This window comes from Opisthocomus hoazin, chromosome 11 (genome assembly GCF_030867145.1).
Source record: "Opisthocomus hoazin isolate bOpiHoa1 chromosome 11, bOpiHoa1.hap1, whole genome shotgun sequence".
Taxonomy (NCBI): domain Eukaryota; kingdom Metazoa; phylum Chordata; class Aves; order Opisthocomiformes; family Opisthocomidae; genus Opisthocomus; species Opisthocomus hoazin.
The window spans coordinates 11,589,031-11,614,771 of NC_134424.1; the positions used below are offsets into that span (position 1 = coordinate 11,589,031).

Sequence of the window (25,741 nt, forward strand, 5' to 3'; positions counted from 1 at the left end):
CTCTTCTTGTTATCTTCTCATTCATTTGATGAAAGAGCCCTTTGCTTTAATCTCCAGTGTGAGGATTAATTGAGCTTGCATTTGGACAGTTCTATCTTTAGACCCACACTTTTTGACCACTTAACATCTTGTTTTCTTTGCTCACCAGTGCTTTCTCTCATTTTTTATATAACCATTGTGTTATAGTCAAGAATCACCACTGTCCAAGAAAGGGCATTTTTCATGAAGTCAGATGATCCCCCCCGGTAATTACAGTTTACTGCCAGGAGTTAAAATGTATTTTTGTTTTCCAGAATTTGTTTAACTACAGCAAAGCTCCCGGGATGCACCGTTTTTCTTCTTAAGTGTGTCCTCTGAGAATAACGAGGAGAACTCAAAGCCTGCATTACCATAATAATTCACAGAGCCAGACTGATTTCACAAAACTAAAGGAAATCTTTTCATGCACATCCTTTTTAATTATCTCCTTGAATTTTCTGTGTATTTTCCACTGACAAATAACACATATTACACCCAGTTTCATCAAAACCAGAAGGATAAAAAGGGGATTTCTGTGCTTTCTATTTTTTTTAATATAAGCCAGGCCTATGAAAAAATCAAAGTTTTCTTATACTATAAACACATGCCTTGACATATTTGCAGGAACTGAGTAAATGATGCTCAGAAAGGAGCCTTTGCGCTGCAGGTAAAGATCCCCTCGTAAACGCTAGAGGAATTTTTAAGATCAAGCACATTATCCAAAGCATAAGCACAACTATTATTTTTCCTCATGATTTCATGTTTATTTGTCCAATACACTACGACGAGATTTCAAAACTATGTCCTTTTTTTTTCTTTTTCCGCTCTCCAAAGAGCCATTAAGATGCTGGAAAGCAGGGAAGTGCTATAAACAATCATCTAGTAGAGTAAACTAGACTTCTCAGATAATTCAAGTCCTCCATTAGAATTTACAGTTTACTTTTGTTTGACCCCAAGTTAATGGAGTCAGCCGGAGACTTTCCAGTGGTTTTGTTGGGCTTTGGCTCCACACCCGCACGAGCTCAGATGCTGCGGAGAGGAGGCAGCGAGCTCCTGCCAACCACCTTGTCTTAGAAATGAGACCATTTTGCTGGATTTCCAGAAAATAGAAGTTTTTACATAACTAATTTTAACAGACCTGTTTTCAACCTGTTACCTTCACAGGGGCTTGAAATAGTCTACCATAGGGAGAGCCTGGAAAAATCTCCGAGAGCCACCATAACATTTACCGAGCAGGCACCAGGCTCGCCAAAGTTACTGCAGAACTGTGTGCTTCCGCTCGGCTGCTGCGGGAGATTTACTGTGTGCCCCTTTACCATAAAACTTACACAATCATCGCGTCGGGTCACATCAATCAGAGGGAACAGAGAAGCAAACATTTTTGCCAACGTATGCTTTAGAGGTGTGGAAGCTGTTCTTTGGGGCAAAGCTGGCAGGAATGCAGTGTAAGGCACCAGCACGGATTTAATCAGGCTCCGTGACACATATCACAGAAAGCAAGACAGAAATGACAGTAAAACAAGTAGTTTAGTCCACAGTGGAACTAATGAGGTCTGGTCTCCTACAGAGTTTTGTCTCCTGGTTGATTCTGCAGTGTGTAACACGGTAAAACTGCTAAATGATGCTTTTTCTGTGGTTGAGGCATTTGCAACTGCTCGCTCCTCCTGACTTCTCTGGGGGCTGATAAAAGGTGGGTTCACACTGGCCTTTCGCTCAGCTGGGACGCTAACGGTGCCGCTTCCTTCCACCTAGCTGACAAGAAGCATGTGGGAATGTAGTAACTTGGGACCTCTGTTAGATTTATCTGAAATGCTGCCTCAACCAACAGGTTTGAAAGCTAAGAGCCACACATACGCAATGGTTTCGAAAGCCTTTTCTCATGAAACTAGGTTTAAAAGCACAGTTGTACACAATGGGCAATAATATGCTTCATGTTGTTAAGTGACTAAGATTTGCTCTAATTTGTTTCCTGCACCAGAGCAGGATGAGATTCAGGAATGATTTAACTGTTATGCTTTAGAGAAAAACATGATTCTAAAGAGCACGATGAGACTAAAAACACAAACTATCCAGGATCTCTGTTAAGGAGAGTACTTCTAAATGAGTACCCAAGTTCAGTCTCCTATGTCGGCACAGAGCTCTTCACCAAGTGAGCGGCATTTCAAAAATGCTACGCATCCAGCAGTTTCCACCGACTTCAAACATCCCTACCACAGCTATGTTAACATCCACTGCGCTGCACTGAGAGTGAACTTGGCTGGTGTGAGAGCACAGACAGGGAGTGCAGAGCACCGCACACCCAAGACCTTCCATGCTCATGACATGTGTCAGTGGGATGCTTGTCCTCAGACAGGCAAAGTGGTACTCAAACCGTGCTTTTATCTGCATCTTGATGCCATGCCAGCAATGGCTACCCGACTCACAGGCATTTTGGGCACTGGCAATGACTTTCCGAAGTCAGTTGAATCCGAGTCCCTCTTTTGCTCCGTGTGAAAATACGTATATTTTTCAAGGAAATGGTGAATATCTTTAAGAACAGCAATACTTAGTATTCCTAACATCTCCTAACTGCAATGATTATAAAAAGGGTAAAAGAACACTTACTTTCCCAGTGGATTTGACTCCTTTCCAAATGCAGAAGAAACATATCACCCAGACGAGGAGAAGACACAGTGCTAGATCCCACTTGATAATACCAATATCTTCAATTCCCGATGACAAGCTCAGTACATTCCGCCTGAATATTTGAAAGGAAACAAGACAGAGATGTAGGCGCTCAGTTGATGCAGGGTCTGGTTGTGATGTCTGCGGGTATACGACGGTGTGTAGGGCAGCAGATGCATGGGCAGATCACAGGCAGATCCCTGCCCTTTGAAGGCTGCCTGCTAAGTCAGCACGGCTTAACATGAGCAAAGCTGAGCTTTGCAGCCCTACATCTTGCCTAGGTTTGTAGGACTCTCTTATTCAATACATTGCACAGCATTTCCTTTTAAGCTCTTTTTAGCAGCCTGTGATCACCTCAGCATGAGATAATAAAGTATGCTCAAAGCACTGCAGCTTTCATATTTGCTCCCTTGAAGATGCAAGACCAGCTCACCCTGGCACTGCCTTGCACCCCAGCTTTGAAGCCACGCAGCAGCATCGCACACGATATCTCCGTCACGGACACTTGCAAGCGGCCTGCACCCATGTGTTTCTCCTCCTTCTCAGTTCATTAGCAAGGCTGCCGCAAGGAGGAAAGGGAAAAAGCAATGCAGGGAACGATCCCGCCCTGCGGCGTTGCAGGGTGACGGCTGGAGCCGTTCTCGGTTCTCCCCCCGCAGCCCCCGGCACACACACACTGCCCGGGCGCGCTGCCGGCCGCCCTCTGCACCGCTGCCACTGGGGTCTTGTTTAGCTAACTCCAGATACTCGGTAAACCTTATCCTGTCACTTCGGTTAATAAATACAGAGAGATTCCTATCGTAAGCTGGGTTTTACAGGTGCAACATCCAACCATCAAAATGCTCTGTTCCTGAGGCAAACAATTCATTCAGGCTTTTCTATTTGGTAACTGCCATGGTTCATTGTTAAATAATGATTTAAAACTATTTCTCTCACTCTCATGTAACATACACTGTCCTCACACACCCAACAGACCTTGTCATACCTGATACTTACTTCATTTGTCAAAGCTGTATGAACGAACAAAAAGTTTCTTACTTAGCTAGAACTCCTCTGCAAATGAACCTACTAAACTCTGAAGAGTTTCTGCAAGGTTTTTTTAAGTCAAGGAGAATTTTGACTGCAGAAATGCCTTGCCCTGAGACTAGAGAAATTAACTTGCTACCTAACAAATTGTTAATTAAATATTGTTTTCAGGCCAACTACAAAAATCAGCCACTTCCCTTCACCAAAGTCGTGGAGAGCAGAGACCACAGCAGTCCGGGGTGCCGTACCAGGGTCAGGCCCACAAGCGTGGAGTGCGCAGCTTTGCGTGTGGATCCAGTACAAGATAAACCACTGTGGTTTGTTTTTCCTCTGAATTAAACTTTTTTTTTTTTTTGCTACTACCAAGGAAATAATAGCAAATGAAGTCATCGATGGAAAATTTGCAATTAGTTTTTGGAAAAATATCCTGGATTGACCAGTTTAATAGGACTCCAACCCTCATCCATCTGTTTTTGTGTCTCTGTTCGCCAAATTCACTCGGATTACCTGTGTGAATGTGTTCTCACACCAACTGCTTTATTCTCTCTGAACGTGTGTGTATTTTGTTATGGAAAAGGACTAATGGCACCAGACAGGGTAAGTCTGCCCTAATCAGCACAGCTATTCAACAGTTACGAGAAAACCCTCAGTAATGAGTATTTGGCATAAAGTTGCAGTCCTGGTTCACCTGAGCCTAAAGAAACCAGGGAAAAACCTGCTGTGTGTATACAAAAGAAGAAAATACATTTATAAGATGACAAAGTTCAGCTGCAACCTTCTGGGGCTTTTTTAAAAATAAATGGCTATTTTCCAATGTAAGGGGCAGTTCATATTAAAAAGGCAACCTATAGAGCTAGCTCTCAGGAAGCAATGAATAATTAACTGCAAACACGATTTAGAATAGCATTCAGCCAAGACTTCTTTGCTTTTTATTAGGGAACTAAAAGCAAACGGTCATCTCACCTAGAGTTTGCCCCAGAAATCCTTTCAATCTTTTCTGGAGGGCACCCCAGTGGGTTACCGAGAGCCAGATATGTCACTCATCTATGGTGAGGTAGCAAGCCCAGTAAGTGATGTGCTGGCTTTCTCTGTCCTGGGTTATCTTGTCTCTCAAAGATCGACTATCTCAAGGACTCCACTCAGAATTGCCAGGCAAGCCTCAGCATTAAAATAGTTTCATGAAATTTAACCCAACTTATTTTTGCAGCAGAAGCACTCAGCCTGGATTTGCGATACACTGAAAATTCAAGTTCAGGAAGGAGCACGACCCAGGCTGTACTGATAGCTCTTCAATTTTGTTACACAACCCACTGCTGCTTAGATTCAGCCAAGCCCACTCAACTAACTTCACGCCATTTACGCATGAACTTGTTACTACTTCTAGTTTATAGTCTTGATGCTGTCATTAACTGTCATTTATACATAATCAATGGGACAACAGGCAGGGGTCAAGTTTGTTGTAAGCATGAGTTCTTGAACCTTGTTCGTACACTAATATGTTCTAGTGATGTGCAATATGGAAATGTAATAGGAGCCGTAATTGGCTCTAGAACATAAACAAAAATATGAAGAGGAGAGTTATGCAATCCTTGAAGGATATTCCAGCTCGTTAATCAACTGCATGCAGACAGGACCTTTCGTACCAGGAAAGGTGAAGCACCCTTTGATGTTAGATGGACAAGAATAACTAACACTGAAGCAATTGTACCAGAAGACTGTTAGAAGGTGAATATGAAACAATTTTTAAAACTTTCAAGTTTGCCCCCAAAGGCAGAGACAGCTGCCCTAGATTTTATTTGGTTTTCGTGTCACTCCCTTTGGGATTACATGCCATTAGCATGTGATGGTCTTTCTTGGGATTTGGATGAATAAAGTCTGCTGATTACAAAATATTTATAAACACTTGGCCAGCACCAGACAATCAGAGGTTTTGTTCAACTACAATTACCCCGTAACACTTATCCCTTATGTATTAATATGTGTGTAAGCCTTTAAGGTTTTGGACTTTAAAATACAACCTTCAGAAATAAGACCTGAGGCATGTGATACCGAGAGGTAAGTCTCCTGATGCAAAGCCAGATTTGCTTAACTCCCTTTTATTACTGCTCAAGCAAGCATGTGATTTGCACAGAACATTAATTCAAACGAACTGAAATGTCAGGCTGTACTATACGTCCAGCCAGGAAGGACAGCGTTATTCAACGCGAAGACGTTAATACATCAATGTGGTCAATTATATCTGGGCAGACTTAGTTCTACAAAGCAATGCTGATGAGGACACTACACAAATGTCCCACAACAAAAATGGCATTGGGTTTCAGAAACCAAATACTCACAAACCCCTGAATTAGATCAGAATTAATTGTGCCTCAAAGCAGATGGATGTCTTCAGTTAAAGACTATTTATTGACCTGCCCTTTTGATGCGGATAGCTGGCTGCCTGGCAGCTGGCATTGATTATGATGGCAAAGTACCTGAAAGTTCTTGAAATTATTTTTAATTTCAGAACTATAAAGAACAGTAGCATGGCTGGGGAAAAACTGGGGACACTAAATGCTTGCACTGTGTAAAAGCTACATTAATTTAACCACAACAGTGCTGCGTGATCTCTGACTTACTTAAGACACCAATAGTTGTTTATGCAGAGACAACAGCTGTTTTTAATACTTCTGCAAGTGCCACGGGTCCTGAAGGCAGCTTGCTCTGTTCAGGGCAGTTTCACTCATGATGAAACAGTGAGCTATGGACAGTACGTCTGTATTAGCAGGATCATGGGGCCAAACGCCTCCCCAGCATGACTCCAGGGAAGAGTTCAGTTCACGATGTTTAAAACTGTTATTTGAGGACAAAAGTTAAAGTGGCTGCAAAGTGCAAGCAGAGTTGCCTCCACGTGCACTAAGCGCTGAGCAGCCTTTGCTCCGGCTGTGCTACAGAAACAGCGAGGGCGAGACGGAGCGAAAGGGAAAGCGCTGTGAGGAGCAAGGATTCGTCCTCCAGCCTCGGACGCCTCCAGCCTGACTACACCCGTTAGGTTGTCTATAGGAGGATTCAGTTCCGCTTGCAGGGCAGTTTTGAGGACAGAAACTAGATTTCTTTTAGAGGAAGACTAACTAAAAGCTCCACCTCAAATGGGCTCCCATGGGGACATTGTTCCCCCAACCCATGGTCAGAAGGCCCTGCCATAAGTTCCCTCACCGCATACCTGCTGTGTCGTTACTCATGGAAAGCTCCTGCATCCCCTGAGGTCCTGGAGTTTTCTTTTACAACCCCCTTTCCAACTCCCAGCCCTATTCCCTTCTGCTATGGTATCTCCAGTCTCCTGAAGTGGCCATGCCACCTGGAGCCCCAGGGAGACAACCTGGCCCATACATCTGTGCATTACAGGAGTAGAAGCTTCTGGGGCAGCAGGAAAACCCCATGGCCATATCAGGAAACTGCTACGCTCACGGCTTCCCTCGGGTTCAAGAGGACCTGTGAATGAAATTACTGTACAAAATTAAAGGTGAACACAGTGCTTTTGAAGTCCTGGGAGAGCCACTTGACTTCAGGGGCAGCGCTGCAGACCCGTGCTTCTCAGGGAGGCCTTAAGGAGACCTTGGAACATCCTACCAAGTCAGCCACTCGTTTGGATTAAAGGCCCTCAGTCCCAAAGTCTTTGTGGAAGAGACCAAAGGACTGGAGTTGCTTCCCCTTCTACTGCAACTTTCCTCTAAATTTCCCTAAAATATCCAAAAGTACCATTTAACAAACCTTTTCCAACTCCCTCCACATTTACAAGGGAGGAAGTCACCTGAGAAAGTATTTGTCCCTCAACATGGAAATACAGTGCTCATGGAATGGTGAAAACAACTGCTTTTACAGCCTGCACGCCAACTCTCCCACCGGTTGCCGGTGCCTTTTGACAAACTGCTCATCCAAGATCCAATCTGCCCTTTGTATTTTGGCTCTTCTGTTACAAATTCTAGCACAGTTCATAAGATTATTTTTTTCTAAACCTAACGCATGCCAAATATCTTCAGCATGAACATCATTTCTGCTGGGCTATTTGCTGACACTTCTTCTTAAAAATAGAGAAGTAGGTAGAAGTTGATCAGGGACCAAACTGGACTTTAAACATGCTGAAAAAGCCAAGCTGGGTCACAGACTAACTCTACTCCTAAGTGATCACCTGATTAAGCCAAAAAAAAGAAAAAAAAAAAAATCTTCCTAAGGGATTTGTAGATCCTTTGGATTTAAGTTTCCCTACAGGTGTCTTTGTCTGCTGCTATGTTTGATGCCTGTATAAACACACAGAGATTTGAGGTCATGCCCCTTCAGGAATCAGGTTATGCGATATAACTTAAAACTTGAAAAATAAGGGAGAATTTGGAATAGGAAGCTTAGCCCTGATGAAATCCAGACATCTGGCAAAACAGAGTCTCCTCAGAGACTGCAGAGAAAAATGATGTCACAAAATGACCTGAGAAACCTACAGTACAGGACAACGTTCACCACCTCTGTCAGTTTTATTGCTGAAGTCAATGCTTTGCTTCATTGTCAGACTGATAAGAGATTTGTTATAGCTTCACAGAGTGCACTGCAAGCGCTAGCAGCTGGGGAAAAGGGAAAGCCAGCCACAAGGGGGTTGATTTGTCACTGCTTCCATTGTAAATCCATGCTAGCAGGGCATCTGAAGTGACTTGTTTCTGTTCCCATGCTGCATTTAGAGAATCCTAACCAAGAAGGAAACAAGTTTTCTTCCAAAACAGAAGTTGCGCTGGGCTTTTAGGGCTCCCTGTACGCTCTAGGATGAACCCAGTTATACACCTCATGCCTTCCTCCACTGCCAGTCTGTCCCAGGATGGGTGAGAACCGGTAGCAAACACTGCTCAGACAACTCACATCCAGTTTTCTTTCCCTATTGAACATTCCCCACGGAGCTTCCATAAAATCTCAGGTCTGACCTCTGGCATGCCCCTGAAGCACCCTGAAGGCACCACGAAGAGGGGATACTTACTCCCAAAACTCCGTGACAGGAGAGGTGAAGTTAGTGGCATTCAGTGCTATCCAGAGCGTTTTGTTCTTCCTGAGAGTGTCTTCCACGCAGGTCGGCGTGTTCCACTTCTGGTGGCAGTGTGCCCACGGCAGGACGCTCTGGAATGACTGGAACAGGTAGTAGAGTCCCCAGGCCAGGATCACGATGTAGTACACATTCAGAAGGGACACAATCACTATGGAAGCATAACCAATTCCTGGCGAGATGGGGAGAGAAAAGAAATACCAGCAGACATGACAGCCGCTTCTTGCTAGGGCACCTTGTGATCTCGTGGAGCTGGTGCTATTCACGCTGCATTGCGGACTTGTATCCCGCTCTACCACACCGCTGTTGGAAGCTCAACTCAACTCAACCTGACGACACATAAGCACAGACCTGTCACCATCTCTGACTAGCATGGACACTCAGGGTTGAGTTTCTGGCTGTGGTTTGCTGACATCGGAGAGGAGGTCTGCAGGATGTCTACCCAATTTAACACTAACTCGGCTATTTCAAGTTTTATTAAAAGGAAGTCAAGGCATCACACTTTGCTTATTTGGCAGCTACACCATCCCACCATCTCACATCTTAGGTACCTACTTGGGCAACATCATTCTCACCACACTGTTCCCTAAGCCAGCTTCCTTGGAGGCAGCTCGGCCGGGCAGCCCCTGCACCACTCATACTTATCGACTGGCTTGGCTCAGCCTAAGTGCAAAAAAAAACAAAGCCAGTTCTTGAATGAGTCAAAAAGGAAAATTCCAAAGCTATCAATGTGAAAGCTGCTGTTTCTGCCCCAATTTCACTTGTGCAAGGGAAGCATGATATTTGTAGCTCTTACGGTTAATTAGATCAATGTTTAACTCTGCTATCAATATTTGATGATAAAAAATGTCCCCTGTTTGTTTTTAAAAGCAGGGTCATGGGCAGATAAGGGTGAGTTCTACACAACTTTGGGAGGTGGCAGAATGCTGTTCTGGTGGAGGCTTTAATTAAATACCACAACTGTTTTCCTGCGTCTGGTATCTCTCTCCTAGCTCGGCAGTTTAGCTCCAACAGCAGATCCATACTACATCTTAAGTCAGAAGCAGTCACTGGTTTTTTTAAATACAAAATGAAAGGACTCTGAAAAGTCCCCTTCACTGAAAATCTTTTAGCTCCAAAAAGGCTATAAAGCTTGCCATTTAGGACTAACAGCGAAAAAAAGAAATTTCCTTTAAAAACGCAGAGCGTTTTAGAAATGTCCTCATGCAAGAGGATGAAAAGCCTATGAGGCTCCCTTTAACATCACTCTGATGGCTACCCCAGCACCTGGGATACCTGCCTCATATTTTACAGTTTCAAACCTTGTTGCAGCAGGAGTCTTTACCACCAGAGATTATTTTTATGCCAGGTGAAAACAACCAGAGCAAGTGTTATTTATTCTGTACAGCTGCATTTCATTCGGGATATACAGCTAGCCACATTATTAGAGCTACAATTTCTCTTCATGGATGCCTGGGAGATTGCTATTTAAACAAGGAACATTCCTTCCTCCTCCTCAAAGAGAAAAGCTTCATAAAAGTGGGAGGAGGAGGAAGAAAATGGAGCGTTAGCAACACAATTACACCAACTTCAGCAACATTCTGAGTATTAGGTGGGAGCGTGAGCCACGGATGAAGCCCTCGCTTCTGCTTGGGGTGACATAAGGGGAGAGAGATGCCTGGAACGCAATGGTGGCAGAGCTAGAGACACGTCAGCGTGAAGCGCCCACTCCTTTCAAATGGGATTTGAAGAGAGCCGCTCTGTTTAGTGTAATTATTCCAAATGATTCTGCCTGTGCAAGATAGGCATCCTCGATAATCTTTCTAACCTCTTTCACTTTTCATTCTAGTAAGCTTCCAGAGCAACATTCGTGTAATTCCTGTGAGCGGTGACTGATTCTTCATTCGCTGGCAAAGGCCCTTCAATAACATTAGACCAACATGCCTGTTTGCCAGGACCTGCTCAGTTAGTACGAAAGTCCCGTTCCTGAATCCCACCAAAAAATGCTGCCTAGGTTTTGGCCGTATCAGCAACAGAGGGATGATGCCAATGATAAGCTGTCACATGGCAGAGGGATTTTGATTTCCAGATCAGAATAATATTCTGCAGATGCTTTCACTAAGCCTTCCAAAACAACACTTTCTCTGATAGCTGTGAACAAAATGTGCAATTGCCTTTTTAAGGCATAATATGCAATTTCTTTCTTGCTTATCGGTAGTTCTGCCAGTTAACAACATGATAGCATAATCAATACCTTACTTTGTCCTTCAGACTCTCTGACTTCTACCTTTCCAGGAACCAATATCGTAACCTCAATTACTAGAGCAAATAGCTGAATTAATGGACATGTGGGGAATAGTGTTGCTGCCTATGGTTTACAGAGGTGTCTTTAAGCAGTAAAGCACAAGGTGTACTAACCAGTGAAAATAGGGCAGATCTTTTCCCAGCATGTAATTCCACCTTCGGAGGTATACTGTCCTAGCACCACCTCCAGGAAAAACACAGGAAGACCTCCCCCAAACAGGAAAATGAAATAAGGTATAAGAAATGCACCTGTTGAGAAAATATAATAATACAAAATTGAGGTGAAGTGAGTGACTTTACACAAGATAGTCTAAAAAGTGTTAACAGATATCTAAACAAACATACTTAATATTTTAATATCAGCACACAATAATCTTGTTCTGGGGTTTTTTTGCTCGTATTCAGACTCTGCAAGTGGAATGGGTATATGAAGCTGGAAAGGGCACTTTCTTACCTTTTAAAAGCGCAAATCTGCAATAACAATGGGGTTAGGCACACAACAGTGTCACGCGGCTCAGAATTCTCTTATTCTCAAATCCACTGGTCTGAAATCCTACTGGTCTATAATAATAGCATGTCTTTTGGTTAAAACTCAGATTCAATTGTAGCAGAAGTAAAAGAACGGAAAAGTAGTATAAAGTAGTGTAAAATCTTAGATTGCTGTTGTTTTTCCCTAATTAAGTTTTAGCAAAAACTATTAAGTAATAAAACAATCTCTCCCAAAGGCTGGTGAAGAAGGCGAAAACAGATGCGTGATTATTCTTTCTAAAAACTGGATGAAGGCACTGAAAAATACTAAGCATGAGGCAGACCGATTGATCCATGAGAACGAAATAAATAAATACTCACCTCCGCCATTTTTGTAGCAGAGATACGGAAACCGCCAGACATTGCCTAAACCAATAAATCCACCAGCCACGGACAGCAGAAAGTCAATCTTGCTCGCCCACTTCTCCCGCTGGGGCGGCTTTCCTTCTGCCTCATCCTCAGGCCGTGTCCCCGGGCTCTTGCCAGGGGAAGGTTTGAGGATGTCCTTGTGGAAATCTTTCAAGCACTGAAGCTTTTCCTTTGTTGCCATATTTCTGCTTTCTACATAGAAAAAAAAAAAAATCTGGGTTTATTAAACAGTCTTTACTGGTAGAGCTCTCTAACACTGCAAGTACTGTTGAACTAAACTCGGTTCCATAAAAACCACTGCTGTTTATCATGGTGAGATATGAAAATACATCTGCTGCCTTCACTGACCAGGAGAGACCAACCTCTGCGGTCACCTCTTTGCAGTCAATGGAGTGTAGGGGACAGCAAAGCTTTGACACTGCTGCCTACCTGCTGGCTGCAGACAAAAGGCGTATAAAGACTGCACACAGCATCAGCATCAACAACTGGTGCTACTGAGCCAGTGTCTCATGCTGCTTTCATGCCCGTAATAAGGTACAAATCACTGCATTTGATTCCTTCTCAAGCATTTAAGTGAAATACAGCAGAATAGTAAATCTCACCTTTCCACATAAAACCGTTCCTCTGTTTCCCAATAACCTGAACCATCCTGTATCATTTATTGCCTGCAATTTCCTTTCCCTGAAGTATTATAAAGCTTTCAGATAACTACACATTCATAAAAACTGGAATGGAAAGTCATTTGTTCTAATCAGCCTGCAGGAACTGAAGGAATCTTTTCAGTTTATTCCATTTTCATAACTGCACTGTTTTCCCTTGACATCAATAAAGGGACAAATATAAACTTTTATATTCAATTATTGTCTTACACGTACCTATGCAAGTGAACAGTTTGCCACGAATGATGGCTCCTTAGTTAATTAAAGAGTCAGTGCCACGAGTCACCTGATACAAAACCCAAAGCATATTAAATCATAGCTAGTTTTATAATTTATATATATAATTTATGGTGTTCAAAAATCATATGCTGTGTAAAAATAGTAACAGAAAGAATGACACTAACAAATGCCTATTTATCCAGGATTTCCTAACACAAACAATTTAGGAAAAACCTGTAGCTTTCATGTTAACTCAGATCTCAAGCATATGAGGCCAATTCACTGCCCACAAAACTCAAGTGACTTTAGCTAGATCTGACCAGTTATTCTGTAGCGTTTTGATACTGAAAAGCACATGAAATTTTCACCAGAACCAGGCAAACCAGCAAGTTTATTCCAGACCACAACCATTCCCTGCTTGTACATGTCACTATGGGTGCACAGTCATAAGAAAATCATACTACAGATTATGCCATTTGATAGCTGCAAGCCTCCCTCGGACCTGCTTGCTGGTTTTGATCTCTAACCTGATTTAGCTTGTGGCAGTGACCTGAAACCCGAGCTGACATTAGCTCTGCAGGAAGTTTTTAATCCGAGCATGATTTTGAGATAGATACGCATCACTGTACCCCTAAATCTTTCCATCCACCACAGAAAGTTTCAGAAGGCTAACTTTTTTCCTAACCACAGCAGCTCAACATTCGCCCCACTGACATACTGGTGGCTTTATGCAAGGCAGTTATTGTGACCGCAGTCACCTATATGGCTATGATCTAAAATGGGACTTTAATCTTCACAATGCCAATCATTATGACTTTCTACTGTTTTTTTAAAGAAGGCCACTGCTGGCTGCATGGTGGTGGCATAAGCGCCTGCAATACCTCCTGGACAACAGCAGAGAGAGCTCACAGAAGGAGAAAGTTAATCCCAGGGTGATGGATGGATCATCACCACACATACCATGCAGGGGTATGAGGGCAGAACACCTACTCAAAAATATCTCCTCTTGATTGCTGTTACAGACATGATAAGGGATACAGAAGTGTAGTAACTCAATAAAAATGGTAGGGCAAGCTCTGTAACCGCCCTTAAGCACCTAGTTGCTTTAGGGAATTAATTCACAACAGCTAACTCATATTCCTAGTATCATGCATGGAGATTAATGGAGGTGCCTCCAAGAGGGATTCACAGTGGTCTTAACCTCCCTGGGACATCTGCATCTCACTCCAAGGCCCAAGCAGGTACCACCCTGCATCATCCCCTGGAGTCATCTTTTGGGGGAGAAAAAAAAATAAGTAGGTGCAATCGCTTTTCTTCAGAGAGGTACCTACAAGGTGGCTGATGTCCTGCTCTCACTGCAACAGCAGCCGGGCATGGAGAAAGCCAAATTTCACCTTCTTTTGCTATTTGTGCTGTCTGAATCTCTATCTTCCACCTTGCAGGAGAATGTCATAACCATCAGGCAACAGGCTATTCTGGGCTGAGGAATGGAGGGCATGCAGACCATCTCTCATGGAAGCTGTTCTTCACAGGGGTTACTGAAATACTCATCAACAGAGGAAGAAAGTGTGCAAAAGAGAGAGTAACTCACACCTAGTATTTAGGGCATGCTCTTCTTTTTCAGACAAATATCCGCTGAACAGCTAGGACAGCCATAAACCTGCTCAACAGGGCACAGAGATACATACATTTATAGATCCTCGCAGGATTAAGGTTTGAAATAGGAGCTTAACGGCTCCCCATGGGGACTGATACTGGAAACACCCCGAAACAGAACACTGGGCATGCAGGGAACATTTATGTAAAAAAAAATGAGAGGACCTATGCACATTAGCCACCTCTGAAATGAAAAACTCTTGCGACACAGAGTTCTTTATTCTTCTGCCAGCTTTACTCTTCTTGTTTGTGGATTTACGTTGACCCAGGTGTTACTCAGCTCTACCCACAGTTTGCAAGCCCGACCAGTTGATTGTATTCTGTAAAGCCTAACTCTCCCCTGGACGAGGTGATCACCCTGTGGTTTGTCCTAATTACCCACAAACAAAGTGTGAAATGGTGCCTTTTCAGACTCCTACTTCGTAACTGCGTGGGACTGCATTTTAGAAAGGGATTTCTAATTTGTATTAAGACACCCCAAATTAATGGCCACACTTGAAAACCTAATTACTGAGTGTAAATTTTGTTTCAGCCTTCGCTGGAGTGTGAAGATGGATAGTGATGTTTCCCTTAGCCTGCAAATGACAAACCTGCAAGGTCATGCTTGCTTTTGGGGCGGCCGTTTCACTGTACAGGTGCCAGGAGACGGACCACCACGACTTTGCTGCAAGTTACCAGCTCTGGCTAGTGGGGCCTGGTACAGTACCTATCCAACGCCTGCACAAAATTAGTAACAGTCCGGTCTTACTGTGTATCTCTTATCTAGTCTTGCTAAAATCCCAATTGTGTTTCGAGGGCCGGCGGCTGTTGCTGGCAGGCACGTACCGTCGACCAGTACCATAGGAATTGACGCTAAGCGGCCACCTGGGACTGCAGTCCCAGCCTGTGTCACGTTCAAGGGATGTCGGATTTATCCCCCTTTGCTGCCAACCATTGGTGTCCACCCAGCCATTCCCAATTACAGGAACTGTCTACAAAGGCTGCAAGGGTGGGGGGTACGGGCGATTCTCCCTGGTGAAGAAAAGCCAAGAAAATCAAGTTTGTTTAGTAAAAGGCATTGTCTTTTTCCTTAATAGGGTTGGAGTTTCATTTCCTCTAGCTATGTCCCACTGGGTGAGGTTAAAATGGCTCTTAAGGGAAATAGTCTGACAGAGATGCTGAAACAATATGTTGTCACCGCCCAGGTCAGAACCAGAGAATAATAGGTTATTTTTACTGTATCACTTAGTGGGGATGGTATCCGAGATCTAAGTCTATCTGATTCCCCCACTGAAACATATTGTCAGAAAATGCTCTTACAACCACATAGTCCAAAAGGAACAATCCAAGTCTGAGGCAAATGTCTGTCTCCCGGAGCCACATGTCTGCCTTCCCGGAGCCACATCTGCCTGCGAGAGTACCCCCTCCAGGAAGCTTTGGATGGCCCCAGGAAGCTCTGGCTTCATCTGATGAACTTAATACAGATAAATAAAAAGCAGCAGTCGAGCCTGCCGTTTACAGTGGGCTACTAGGCTGAGTCCAGCCACAGAGCTCGAGCCTGATCCAAAAGCAAGGGGAGAAAGGATCCAGACCAGGCCAGGCCCAGGATCTGCTCTCACACACACTGGTACAGACCCTAGTCAACTGAGGATGAAATGGGGTTGTCAAATCGATGCTGGTAAAATGTGGAAAAACAGAATGAGGGAGCCAGCACGGATGCTTTGGCTTCTCAAGCATCCGCGCCCTGGGGCGGCCAGAAGCACCTCAAGGGCTGCTCTCCTTCCACAGGAGAATCACACCTCTGCCCCCTGCGCACAAATGTCCACGTGTGCAATAGCCCTGCGATAACCCAAGCTCTCTTGTTTCCCCCCGTGACTGATTAGTCTCTGGTGCACAGCTGAAAATACCAAAAGATTAGCCATAAGCAGTGTGCTTCTGCAGGCAGCCCAGCTTGGGCCATCTACTGTGCTACAGCTATCGTATCTTTGCACGTACAGCCTGCACCTCAGATAACCTGTACCCTTTAAAATAATACCGACATTGAAACATAATCCTTCATAACATGCAAAAAATGAGGGGTAGGGGACAGGGGAGGCACTGGGCAGGGGGATCAGACGGTGAGAGATGCAGATGGGGGAAGGCCACCAGCATGGACGGGACCTGCTGGTTGTCAGAACAGAAACAACTCACATTACTGCTGAGCCACTGACTTTTTTTTGACAGACAACCCATGGATTACACATCTGAAAATACACTGTTCAATTTCTGCTTTGGGATTACAGTAATGATCCGCTCCAAGCTTCTTACAGCCAGAGACAGGCGACCAATACAAGGTAATACCTTCCAGGAGGAGCCCTGAGGACAAAATTCACCGTGGATGCTACCTCACTTAGTAATCTTTAAAAATCATGTCTTCAAAACAGTGCTTTTCCAACCCCTGATGGAAACACAAAAACCAAAGTCTGCCTGTACGCGTAGATGTGCATTTGTAAACATTTATGCATGCGAAAATGCATGCCCTGTCTTGCATCTGAAGATCAGAAACCACAGCAAAGGAGCTACTTCTTTTTTGGTCAACGCATAGAAACTTTGAATAGGGATTTGACACACTGAATTGGTGACTAGAATCACAACCGAACATTTGGTTTTCGCCTCTTTCTTCTAACTAAAAGCAAAGTACACACTCCCGAGTGTCTCTGACCTTGATGGGAATGCTGCCTGAGGAGTGATTGTATGGCTAAACTGCTGATTTTCTGGACTATTTTGGCAGTGTGATGTGTACCACCACTACTTTTTCTACTATGTTCAGCCTGTGTAGTCTGTGTATCTTGAGCTTCTCAGTGCTTTCTCCTTCTCTCCTGTCTCCACGGCTTTTGCAACACATCTGTTCATCACATCACAATGATATTACCATCCCTCTTATTTTTCTGCCATTTTTTCTTTCATATCTTGGAAATCAATCTCCCTTAAAAAATTGAGCTTTTCTATATCTGCCAATATATTTGTGGGTGAGTTCTTTTTAAAAATTATTACTATTTTATATTCATATTCATGAATATTTGAAAATTAGCTGCCCTGATTGCTGGATGAGAGCTGCTCTTCACATAAGCAGCTTCCACTCTCATTGAGAGCAATGGAAAAGCTGCTATTGATTTCTACAGTAGTAGGATCAAGTCCCGAATAAAACTGCATTTATTATGTTTGGCTCATTCCCTAGGATTACTTGGAACTTTGAAAGCTGTAATTCTTGCTGTTGACAGCTCGCTCTCCCTCCTGGAGCAGTGTGGTTAAGCCAATCAATACATGATTAAAATAAACAGCCCCTTGATCAAACTTATGGCCTTAGTGCAAGTCTTTCTGATCTGCAGAAGAAAAAGCCTTTACGTTTGGCAGCCCTCGAGGCCACCCCAGCATCCAAAGAACACCTGACTTCATTTATCGTCCTTAACTCATATCCAAGTTCTTTCTGCTTCATTGAAAAAGATACCTATGTTTTCTGAAAAACAACACTGCTCCCTTTATTGCACACATCGCCTCTCTTTTTAAAAATGCCTCTAAAAATTCCCTGAACACCACCTCGCTATTCTTTTTGTCTTCAATGGACTCCTCTTTTCCTGTTCACATTCCCCTGCATACGGGTGTTTAAATAAACATCTATCCCTTTCTTCTTTCTCAGTTTTCCCTCCAACTTTCGCTATCTCCCTTCTCATTCCTTCATCCTTTCCTTTTCTTTCATTATGACACTTTTTTTAGTCTTCAAAGATTGACTGGAAAATCTGCCACTGAAAATTTTCTAGGAGCAAAATGCACTCCTTTACAAAGCTGAAGTCTATTCTGAGAGGAAAGCCCAGGGCTTAATGCAATTTCTTTTTCATCAGTTGTGGTCTGGACAAAAGGTATCTTTTTCCCCCCCACTTACTTCTTTCTCGCTGGGGTTTCCATTCATGCTCTTCAAATGCCTCAAAAAGGTACCGTGTCAGCTGTTATAAAATCCCACATCTTTACTCAGATTTCAGCAGCAGAAAATCTGCAGTCACGTAATACTCTAGATGCTCATTTTGTTCTACTCATTCATGTGAAAGAATAAAGCAGTTACAACTAAACCCAGAACAGGAGGAAATTAAAAACTCCTTTCCTGTTGTGTGGGGTGGAAAGGAGAACGAACTCCAATGGGTTTCAGAGGGAACATGACCCTGACCCTAAACACCGGGGCTGAAGCAAAGCTGATGCTTCCCAGCCTCAGAGGGATGGAGCCTGATTCCCCAGGGCGATGGCCCAGGGCAGCCCCAGCCCCTGCAGCGGGCAGCGAGGCAGAGCAGGGGTTATGCAGCACGGCAGAGGACTGGCACACTGCATCATACCAGTTACAACTCCTTACTACTGAAAACTTCTGTGGGCACAGTGGCTGCTCTATCCCAGTGAGAAACCAAGTGTCCTGCACCAGAGAGCTGGATTCTCCTGCTCTGTCCCCTCCTCAGGGAAGCAAGCCCAAGGGCAACTCCTGCAAAGAGGACCACAGACAAGAGGAGCATGAAAGCAAGGGTTGGTGGAGGCAGGGAGAACAAAGGGAAACTGCTCATCCGTAGTACACTGTACTGGTAATTATGTGTGGGAGAACATCCAGTTAACACTTGGGTTTGTCCACGTGAAGCCAACTGCTGACCTAATTCTATGCCTCCAGGTGTACCAGTTAACAGCCTCCTGATTGCCAACAGCCTGGAAAGAAGTATCAGCTCCCCGCTGCTTCCCCTGCATACTCCCTCCGCTGTACCAGCTCTCCTACCTTGAAAGTGAAAAAACATTAATTCACTGGGTGACAACACCTTGAGGCCCTCGTCTTTAAGAGAGGGCCTTTAACAAAACTCACGAGTATATCCAAGTGGCATGGCAAGGTGATCAGTTTCCAAGTGGTATGGGCATTGCTGAAGAACATTAAATGAGCTCTGCACATCCTTGGCTCTTCAACCACCTTGTATCTGCAGTTATACAACTTTAGACCAAAGGAACAAGCATTTTCATTTTGTTTTCGATTCTGAAGGTCTGCTGTTGAGTGGATTGCAATTCTCTGTGTAAGTCTTGGTGTCAATTAAACTAGTTTTACTGCCACAAATAAGCCACATCAAATTCTGTAAGGGATATTCCTCATACTGCTACAAAAAAAGGCAAAAACCTTAAAGCCCACAAACCTTACAAACTTGACTAGTCAATCGTGTGCACTGTGCCTATTGAATTTTTTGCATGTGATTAATAACATATTGATTTCGTGTGACACATCTGCAAGGCACTTACAACGCAAGTTAATGTCAGACAGCAAACCCCATACTACGATAATCGAGCAGTGCCCCAGTGCACAGAAGAGAAACAATAAAGTAGCCATTTAGTGAAGCAAATGTGCTATAAAACACATGCATTAATTATTGCAAAGTGATTTTTTCTTGGGGATAAATCATTCCACCCTCACCTGTTTTTTCAACTAATTCTGAATTTAGCTTTAAGTTTACTGAGTTTACCAACGCTAGTGGTCAGGGCTTTACCGTAATTGAAGATTACTTTTTCAGTATGTTTTCCAACTAAGTAAAGAACAGATATAAGATTACATGTTTTTGGAAAAACAGGTGGAGTTTTCCATACTCACTAATGGCTCTGATCACCTTTGTAAGCCGGCTGTTGCCATACCTGCCTAGGCCACCTCCACACAAAGACAGAGTTGTGTTTTTATTGCCTCCATTCATCTTAACTTCAACCACAACGGAGGACAGATTTCTATCCCACCTGTGGCAGCCGTTTAAACACACCATACAGCACCTTATTCCCACAAACCTAGATCCCAACACCATTGGTGGAGGAGAACAATCCTTTCTTCTTCTTTGTTCCCCTCCCCATTTGCATAACACCCAATTATTTTTCTAGAATGCATTAATGGAACGAAGAGTTGTGCAACGCGGCACTGTGGGTGGCAAGCGGCCAGCCAGCTCGTACCAGGCAAACAGCTATTACATGCACGTGATCAACAGTGTTTGCCCCATGACAGGGCTATAAAGTCCAAGAAGGCGATGAAGCCCTGAGGACAGAGCCATGCGCTCTTAAGCTTGATGATAAGAGTAAGCTACTTCTGACGACAGTCTTGACTTCTCCTTCATGCTGACAGTAATTACCAGCAAAAACATGAATCAGTGATGGACATGAGTAAGATGTGGAGCCAAGGTGGAGCACCGGCCCTTGCTGCTGCACCGTGGTACTCAGGTGGCCACAGTGCTCGGCCAGGGCACTGCTGCTCGCAGGGCTCAGCCATCAAAGACTGCTGAAGCACCCTGAGGTTTAATTTACTGTTGTTTGTTTTCTTTCCTTCACAAAAAAAAAAAAACGGAACAGAAACTTTCAGCATATGAAGTTTCACACAGGAAATGAAATTGAAACTCTGGCTATGGCAGAGCCAAACAGTGCACAGGGGTTTCTGTAGGGGATATGCTAAAAGAAGAAGTGGCAAAAGTTGATGAACAAGCTCACAGAGAGCACAACTTTGCAAAACAGGTCGGTGAACTGTAGACTTTCTCACACACACACAAAAAGCGAAGTTGTGTAGACACTATGGTATTTATTTGCTTTCATGCAGCTGGTGCCTGGTGCTGGCTTGCGTGGCTGGACACTGGCATTTTTTGTTTAATCCCAGAACAGCCTCGGCTCGGTCTCCAGCTGCAGCTCTGTCCTCCGTGCTTCCACAGCCGGCCGGAGCCACTCACCGTGCTCCTGGAGGGCATTTCAGAAGGAATGCCGCTACGTCCTACAGGCCTCTCAATGGGCATTATTTGATCAAAAATCACAATTTTTTTTATCACTACCCATCTGTTTTGAAGGTCTGAGCTGGAAGCAAAACCTTTGGTATTGACCACTAAACCCACACGCTTTCAAACATCCCATGATTCAGGCTGATTCCCCGTCAAAGGTATATTTTCAGTTCGCTTTCGCCAGGGGCCTCTGACATCAGCTTTCATATACGGAGAGCTGCGCTCATTTTTATGTCAAGAGATCTGAAAACCAAATACCACCAGAACAAATACTTCACTTCTCCAAGGAAACGAACACATAAACCACTTCTGCATACCATGGGCTGCGAAGTGCAGAGCACACACCAAGCACAAACAAAACTATGATCCCACACACGACTTGGACAAAAGCCCCACCGCATTCACCCTGGAAATGCTGCCTCCAAAGGTAATTTCATATCGGAGTCAGCTTTGCTCTTACAAGAAATAGGTATCTGTGGTCCTTTGTATCAGTGTCAGGCCCACAGGCTACAGGTGTTTGCTTTTCAGTTGGCTGTTGCAGGTAAGCAGCCCCAAGTATAGCATGACAATATACGAACAGCCTGGGTACTTTTCTCCATCTCTTAGCTTTTCACAAACAAACACCAGCCGATGGTTTTCATTGCTTTTACAGTCTCAGCTTGACGACTGTAAACTCAGCCTACTCCTGTTGACAGGTTCAGAGATGCAGTTCACAAAGCTGAACAGTTGCGGATCTTCCTCAGTGCAATTTCACATAAGCAAACGTGCTCATGCTAGATACCAATGTGGCACGTTAACCTTTAATACCCAAAGCTGTTTTCATCATGACCATAATTGATTTTCATGATTTTTTTTCTGTGTGTGTGCAAAAGCTAATTACAGACAGGTGGGGAACTGTTTGCAGTTCCACCATAAATGATGGGTACGTGCCAAACAGCTGACATGGCCATAAAAACAACTCCGTATGTAAACTAATGGTAGAAAGCAAGAGAACTTCCTTTGGTTTACTTCGCTGGATTTTTGTAAGGAAGTGACATGCATAAAAGAGTGACTTGAACTTCTGACAGTGCTGCAGAAGCGGAAACCCAGGTGATTCAAAGTCAGATGTATTGCTTTAAATTCCTCATGTGAGTACAATCTGTCTATTCAATTTGACTTGTAATCTATAGCTTGTGTACTGCAGGAAGAGTGGTGGAGAAGGGACCTTCAACCCTACCAGGTAACAATATCTTCTGCTACCACTTTCCCTCTACATGGCACCACAGCTTTTTTCATGTTTGAAAGAGGAACCCTCCACATTGTTTAAAGAGGATCTGTATGAGGAGAGAGAATTGACGTGGTTACAGAAGAGGGAGGGCAGCAATCCCTAGAAAAAGTGTATGAAAGCAAGTCTTGATTTTAGAATCTTGCTTTGCATAAAAAGGGACAACAAAGGCTTTTAGTTGCTCATATGTAGTCTTTCCTCAATCCACTACGGTAGCCCCTTTTGTAAACTTTACTTTTAACAGAGCCTGATGGGAAATAAGGCGTTTGCATAAGCAATATATGTCTTGCTGATAAAGGAGAGATATGGAGAAAAATCACCTTATCATGGCAGACTTAAAAGAGCAACCCTATAAAACTATTCCCATATTTCTTCTTCCTAGCAATTGGGACCTTCTTTTTTTTTTTTCCCTCCTTTTCCATAACAGCCAGATCATTGTTCAAAATTCCCGAGACTGATCTGGTGAATCTGCGTGTAGTTTTGCTTTCTTTCAGCAGAATTAAAATAAGATTATTCTGACAAAGGGCGGCTTTTGGATAGCATATGGGCCAACCCATGAAAGTTTGCTACCCTGTAGAGCTCACAGACACCCGTCTGCACGTTGGAAGCTCTCTGGCAGACAGCTGCAGGGCTGGGCAGGCGTTTGGCCGAGGAGCAGATGCTCTGTGCAGTATCACCTCCCTCACGTGGTTACAGCCGCACGAGGAAACCAGCACGCAACGGCAGAGCAAGGACAGTCGGTGACTCGCTAAATCCTGAATACCCCAAAGCCCTCTTCCAGGCTGCTAGAGGACGGGATTTGTAACTGAAAGGGAAAAAGGGCGATCTTTACTTTTTAATACTTATCATCCTGACATAATTCTGCATCAAACTCTTCAACTGATAACTTCAACTGCTACTTAATGAAGATTTGCAGAAATCTCAAGTGAAATCCCGGTAAAAACTCAAACTAATTTCAGAGACACCCAGATTTCACTTACTGATCTCATCTGAGGTTACCATTTACATCTTGATTTTGACCCCACTTCAGCAAAACCACTTTAACTTCATTGACCTTCAGGAGGTCATGTCTGTTCTATGCTGGTACAAATGAGTGACTCCAACGGGGAGTGAGGAGTTAATGACACACACAGCACCATGGCTGAATCAGAAAGGGAACTGAGTATTACACAGAACTATAACGTAATTTAGGTTAGAAGGAACTTCTAGAGGTCACACAGCTCAGTCTCTTGCTCAAAGAAGGGCCAACATCAAAATCAGACTGGGTTGCTGACGGCCTTATCTGGTCAAGCTCTGAAAACCTCCCAGAGTGGAGACTGTACAATCTCTGAGCAACCTGTACCACTGCTTCACTCCTCTCAGGGTGAACAATTTTTCCTTATAACCAATCTGAGTTTCCCTGTTGGACAAATAAAGATGAGGAGTAAAAGGGAGAAGATGATTAACACAAAATGACAATACAATACCGAATGGAAAGCTCAATCTTCATATTCCGATACTGCACACATACAATACAAGCAGTTGGAAAGAAAAAGAGACAGAGGGTGTGTGCGATGAGTGACAAATGAGTAAGCTCCAGGTTAAGTACAAAATAAGCAACAGTCCCTGGTGGCAGCATATGATAAAATGCAGCATATCATAAAATGAGATGATACTCATTTTATTGTCAGAGTCAAAACGCATTTCTTTAAGAAAACCAAACAAAAAACCCTATTACAATGCATGCCAAGCAATTCTTGCTTTCCACAATGTGTCCTGTGACTCACTGAGCCACAATCAACTGGCATATGGTGCTCATTCAGGGTATACAACTCACACATTTGCAATAGCGCTAAAGAGCTAATAGTTATTTGGAATGTAGTTAATTTGGGGGGGTTTTAATTTCCCCATGGCAATGCAATAAATGTCATGCTTATTATTGTATTATTCTAATTTTTTAAAAAAAGTTTTAATGGCAGACAAGTGTCATTAACACCTGAAATCTCTTGTATGCTAGGGAAATAAATTCAGACAATCTCTGGCATGCGAAAGCACATAAATAATTGGTAAATACTACCTGTGGTCTTCTGGGTCCAGATTTGCCTGATGCCAAGAGCAATCAACTCCTTTTTGGCTGCAAAGGATAGGAGGGCACTCAATACCTGGCAGAAGGCACTCAATACCTGGCAAAAATCAAGCTTTCTGTGTGCCAGCACCCCATGGAAGAGCAAACTCTGAAGTGCATCTCACAGACATGGTTCTCTTCTCTTATGAGGGAGAGCAAACTCCTAGAGAGACACAGAGCTAGCTCTCGAAAAGGTGCTGAATTCTCTCCTTGTCTCAGAAAGGTGCCCTTCCTATGGCTCACCCCACTTCAAAAACAGCTCTAACTCTTAACGAAGGAGCAAAAAAACAACAAAGCAAGCATCGGTCTTTCAGTGAGTCTGCCCAAAATCCAATTTTTAACATGAATAAGACATCAGAGATGCCTAAAAGCAGTGATCAAGCAGTGGCAGAAGAAACTCTGAGCAATTACAAGAACTTTCTTCTCCCGTAATCAAGATCACTCAAATGAGCCAAGGCTACACCATGGCTTGCGAGTACCACCAAGAGAATATGGCTTCAGAGTGCTCATGGAGCTTTCCCTCATATCGAGATGATTTAACAGGGGAAAAAAATACATACAGACAAGGTCTAACACCTGTGTACTTTTGACACAAGACCACTGAAGCCAGTGCTATTCATTAGCAAAATGGGCCAGTAAGATCAGAAGTGGACCACTGGGATTTTGCCCACGTAGGGACACAGAGCTACAGCAGAAGTTCCGGGGGTTTCATGGTCAGCAGGACTGACTCCTGAAAAGGGGGGTCTGACTTTGATACTGTTTATACAACGATAAAGCAATAGCAATGCTACTGGAATCAACAAAGCTACACTGGAGTGAATCAGTCAAGAATTAGATCCTGAATTTGTTATGTCTTTGCAGCTAATTTTACAGGTATTCAACAACACTTATGTCTCAAAATGTGACTTGGAAGGAATAATATAAACAAACATCTCAACCTACAGCTCTGCTGCTCCTTGATCCCTGAGGAGGCAATTATTCCCTCGGTGATGTTCTGCACAGGCCAAATACAATGACTGCCAATACAAATATTTTGCTCCTGGGTTTTTGCTTTATAAAATGTAAATTTGGACTGTGTAGCCTCAGGCGGTTTTTTCATTGCTTACCACACCAGGTTCCAAATGGTGA

General features: G+C 43.6%; 1 protein-coding gene across 6 annotated transcripts in view; it reads right to left on the minus strand.

Moving 5' to 3' along the window:
* Positions 1 to 25,741, minus strand: part of SLC6A6 (solute carrier family 6 member 6) — a 115,421-nt gene that overhangs the window by 20,532 nt on the left and 69,148 nt on the right. For 3 of the 6 annotated variants that reach the window (XM_075432915.1, XM_075432916.1, XM_075432914.1), the window contains 5 exons: positions 24,566 to 24,622; positions 11,900 to 12,139; positions 11,165 to 11,299; positions 8,705 to 8,939; positions 2,623 to 2,755 (listed from right to left, as the gene is read on the minus strand). In XM_075432915.1, coding sequence (XP_075289030.1) covers positions 2,623 to 2,755; positions 8,705 to 8,939; positions 11,165 to 11,299; positions 11,900 to 12,139; positions 24,566 to 24,622 — 800 coding nt within the window. The remainder of the gene's footprint in view (positions 1 to 2,622; positions 2,756 to 8,704; positions 8,940 to 11,164; positions 11,300 to 11,899; positions 12,140 to 24,565; positions 24,623 to 25,741) is intronic. The other 3 variants (XM_075432913.1, XM_075432912.1, XM_075432911.1) reach the window with 1 other exon arrangement.